The sequence below is a fragment of the Kryptolebias marmoratus genome, linkage group LG7, assembly GCF_001649575.2.
Source record: "Kryptolebias marmoratus isolate JLee-2015 linkage group LG7, ASM164957v2, whole genome shotgun sequence".
Lineage (NCBI taxonomy): Eukaryota > Metazoa > Chordata > Actinopteri > Cyprinodontiformes > Rivulidae > Kryptolebias > Kryptolebias marmoratus.
In genome coordinates this window covers 472,061-475,695 of record NC_051436.1, presented here as the reverse complement: position 1 = coordinate 475,695, position 3,635 = coordinate 472,061, and the positions used below count along the sequence as shown (strand labels likewise).

Genomic DNA, 3,635 nt, shown 5'->3' with positions numbered 1-3,635 from the left:
AGGCGGGGCTCACCTTGACCTGCAGCGTTCCTCGGCACTCCAGGCTGTAGCCTCGGATCTCCTCCAGCAGGTAGAAGGTGCTGCAGCTCACCTGGATCTTCAGGGCTGTGGAGACAGAGAGGCAGCTGCTGAGAGGAGGAGCAAAACTGCAGATCCTACAGATGGTTCTGATGTGAAGAACCGCTCAAAGATGGCCGATCAAACACTTCCAGAAAAGCCTCAACCTCCAGGAAACTCCAGCTGTTCCACATGTGTTTGCTGAGCTGCAGTTACCGAGGCTGTTGGACTCCATCCTGGACGCCGTGTTGACCGTATCTCCGAACAGACAGTACCGAGGCATCTTGGTCCCGACGACCCCGGCTACAACCGGACCTGAAAGGCACATTGGAGAGGCGTTCAGGGACCAACCCAACCAACACGTCTCAGGTTCCCTGCGGAGCGGGGGCCTACCGGAGTGGATCCCCGCTCGTATCTGCAGCTGCGTGTTGGGTTTGTGGGGGATCCTGAAGGTGCGACACACCCCGACCAGGTCCAGGGCCATGTTGGCGATCTCTGAGGCGTGGAGGATCCCGTTCTCCTGGGGAACGCCTGAAACCACCATGTCTGCACGCCGTAAATAAACAAGAAGTCTCACAAGCTGAGCAACTTTCGAGGTCTTTATCCTCCTACAACACGAGCTGTAGGTAAATCTAAAAGTGAAAAGCAGGTTCTCACAGGCGTCTCCGATGGTTTCCACCTTGTACACGTCGTGGTTGTCGATGATGTCATCGAACGTCGTGTACAGCTTGTTGAGGAAGTCGACCACCTGATACGGAGTGCTGCTGCTGGACAGTTGAGTGAAGCCCACGATGTCACTGCAGAGAAACACGACAGGGACACCTGATCCTGAACAGGGACCCCACGACCCCCCACAGACACCAACACGGTACTAAACCTGGTCCTTAACCTGGTCCTAAACCTGGTCCTTAACCCAGTCCTAAACCCGGTCCTAAACCTGGTCCTTAACCTGGTCCTAAACCTGGTCCTAAACCTGGTCCTTAACCCAGTCCTTAACCTGGTCCTAAACCTGGTCCTAAACCTGGTCCTTAACCCGGTCCTAAACCCGGTCCTCAACCTGGTCCTTAACCTGGTCCTAAACCTGGTCCTAAACCTGGTCCTAAACATGGTCCTCAACCCAGTCCTAAACCTGGTCCTAAACCTGGTCCTCAACCTGGTCATAAACCTGGTCATAAACCTGGTCATAAACCCGGTCCTAAACCCGGTCCTCAACCTGGTCCTTAACCCGGTCCTAATCCCGGTCTTTAACCTGGTCCTAAACCTGGTCCTAAACCTGGTCCTTAACCTGGTCCTAAACCTGGTCCTTAACCCGGTCCTAATCCCGGTCCTTAACCTGGTCCTAAACCTGGTCCTAAACCTGGTCCTTAACCCGGTCCTAAACCCGGTCCTCAACCTGGTCCTTAACCTGGTCCTAAACCTGGTCCTAAACCTGATCCTAAACCTGGTCCTTAAACCGGTCCTTAACCCGGTCCTAAACCCGGTCCTAAACCTGGTCCTAAACCCGGTCCTAAATCCGGTCTTAAACCTGGTCCTTAACCTGGTCCTAAACCTGGTCCTAAACCTGGTTCTAAACCCGGTCCTAAACCCGGTCCTAAACCTGGTCCTTAACCTGGTCCTAAACCTGGTCCTTAACCCAGTCCTAAACCCGGTCCTAAACCTGGTCCTTAACCTGGTCCTAAACCTGGTCCTAACCCGGGTCGTAAACCTGGTCGTAAACATGGTCCTTAACCCGGTCCTTAACCTGGTCCTTAACCCGGTCCTAAACCCAGTCCTAAACCTGGTCCTTAACCCAGTCCTTAACCCAGTCCTAAACCTGGTCCTATACCTGGTCCTAAACCTGGTCCTTAACCCAGTCCTTAACCCAGTCCTAAACCTGGTCCTAAACCTGGTCCTAAACATGGTCCTTAACCCGGTCCTAAACCTGGTCCTAAACCTGGTCCTTAACCCGGTCCTAAACCTGGTCCTAAACTTGGTCCTCAACCTGGTCCTTAACCCGGTCCTAAACCCGGTCCTAAACCTGGTCCTAACATGGTCCTAAACCCGGTCCTAAACCTGGTCCTTAACCCGGTCCTAAACCTGGTCCTAAACCTGGTCCTAACATGGTCCTTAACCCGGTCCTAAACCTGGTCCTAAACCTGGTCCTTAACCCGGTCCTAAACTTGGTCCTAAACCTGGTCCTAAACCTGGTCCTAAACATGGTCCTTAACCCGGTCCTAAACCTGGTCCTAAACCTGGTCCTAAATCTGGTCCTAAACCTGGTCCTTAACCCGGTCCTAAACTTGGTCCCCAACCTGGTCCTCAACCTGGTCCTTAACCTGGTCCTAAACCTGGTCCTAACATGGTCCTAAACCCGGTCCTAAACCTGTCCCTAAACCCGGTCCTAAACCCGGTCCTGTTTGGAGCTCTAAACCTGGTCCTGCAGCTTCTTCTCTAATCAGAGCTTTGATGTTCAGGAGGATTCAGAGGAACAGGAAGCGGACTGAGCCTGGACCTTCAGAATAAGAGGCTGGATTATCACAGGAGGACGTCCCAGATGACTTTGGCCTTAGAAAGGAGAGCTGACAGCTGATCCAGCTGCCAAGCTTCTGGTTGAAAATCCTGAAGACAAACTGCAGAATAATGTTTATTTTTGAGTTTACCTGAAGAAGACGGTGGCGCTGACGTAGCTCTGAGCCTGGGACATTTTCCCCTGACGAAGATCATCTGCTACCTGTTTAGGAAGCATACCTGCAGACATCAGAGAGGTTTTAAATCATCACGCTGTCTTCATGGTTCTGCTGCTTTCAAACCAAACATTTTTCACATTAACACTGAACCTGAAACATGGAGTTTAAAGCCTGATGTGAAAACGCTCCTGTTGAGGAGAACTCTTCTAATCCGGTTTCTGTTCCTTCGTTAACAGGAACAAAACTTCACAAAAAGGTTAGAAAACTACCAGCCATAACATTATGATTGTACAAAATAACGAAAGGTTGATAATTTCATTAATGTCCCACCTGTCAGCAGACAGGAGGATGTGTTAAAGAGGAAGGGAAGACTTTGAAGCAGAAGAAACGTATGAAGTATAAAAACTGAAGAGTCTTTGATCTTCATCACTGTTACTGAAACAGCTGGTCTCCTAACCAGGAGAAGGATGGTGGATGGTTTAAAGAACTCCAATTTCTCTAAATCTGTCCAATTGGTGACCCGTCAGATGTTCTGGACACACAAGTTTGATCCATGAAGGTTCAACCTCATCATTTCCAGGACTGAAGGGTCTGTTCCTGATGGTCTGGAGACCTTCAGAGGTCTAAAGACATCCAGGCTTCAAAGGGTCAGAGCAGATCCATCGTTAAATAACTTTGGTGTGTTTTGTGTCGTACTGTAAAGCAGCCTGTCAGTCTTCTGTTTCTCCAGCATCAGATCCTGAGTCCTCTCAGCCACCAGGACCTCCAGATGTTTGCTGTACTTCTCCATCTGCAACACAGAGAAGGACAGTTTAGGTCAGTGGACAGACTGAAGACGAGAAGGTCAGAGACACCAGCATCAGTCAGAGACACCAGCATCAGTCAGAGACACCAGCATCAGAGACACCAGCA

At 50.6% G+C, this 3,635-nt stretch overlaps 1 protein-coding gene across 1 annotated transcript in view; it reads right to left on the bottom strand.

Annotated features, from left to right (window-relative positions):
* Positions 1 to 3,635, bottom strand: part of LOC108228472 (atrial natriuretic peptide receptor 1-like) — a 14,883-nt gene that overhangs the window by 510 nt on the left and 10,738 nt on the right. The window contains exons 17-22 of the mRNA XM_037976614.1: positions 3,420 to 3,513; positions 2,697 to 2,784; positions 715 to 854; positions 451 to 603; positions 274 to 372; positions 14 to 105 (exon numbers count right to left, since the gene is read on the bottom strand). Of these exons, the coding sequence (XP_037832542.1) occupies positions 14 to 105; positions 274 to 372; positions 451 to 603; positions 715 to 854; positions 2,697 to 2,784; positions 3,420 to 3,513 (666 nt within the window). The remainder of the gene's footprint in view (positions 1 to 13; positions 106 to 273; positions 373 to 450; positions 604 to 714; positions 855 to 2,696; positions 2,785 to 3,419; positions 3,514 to 3,635) is intronic.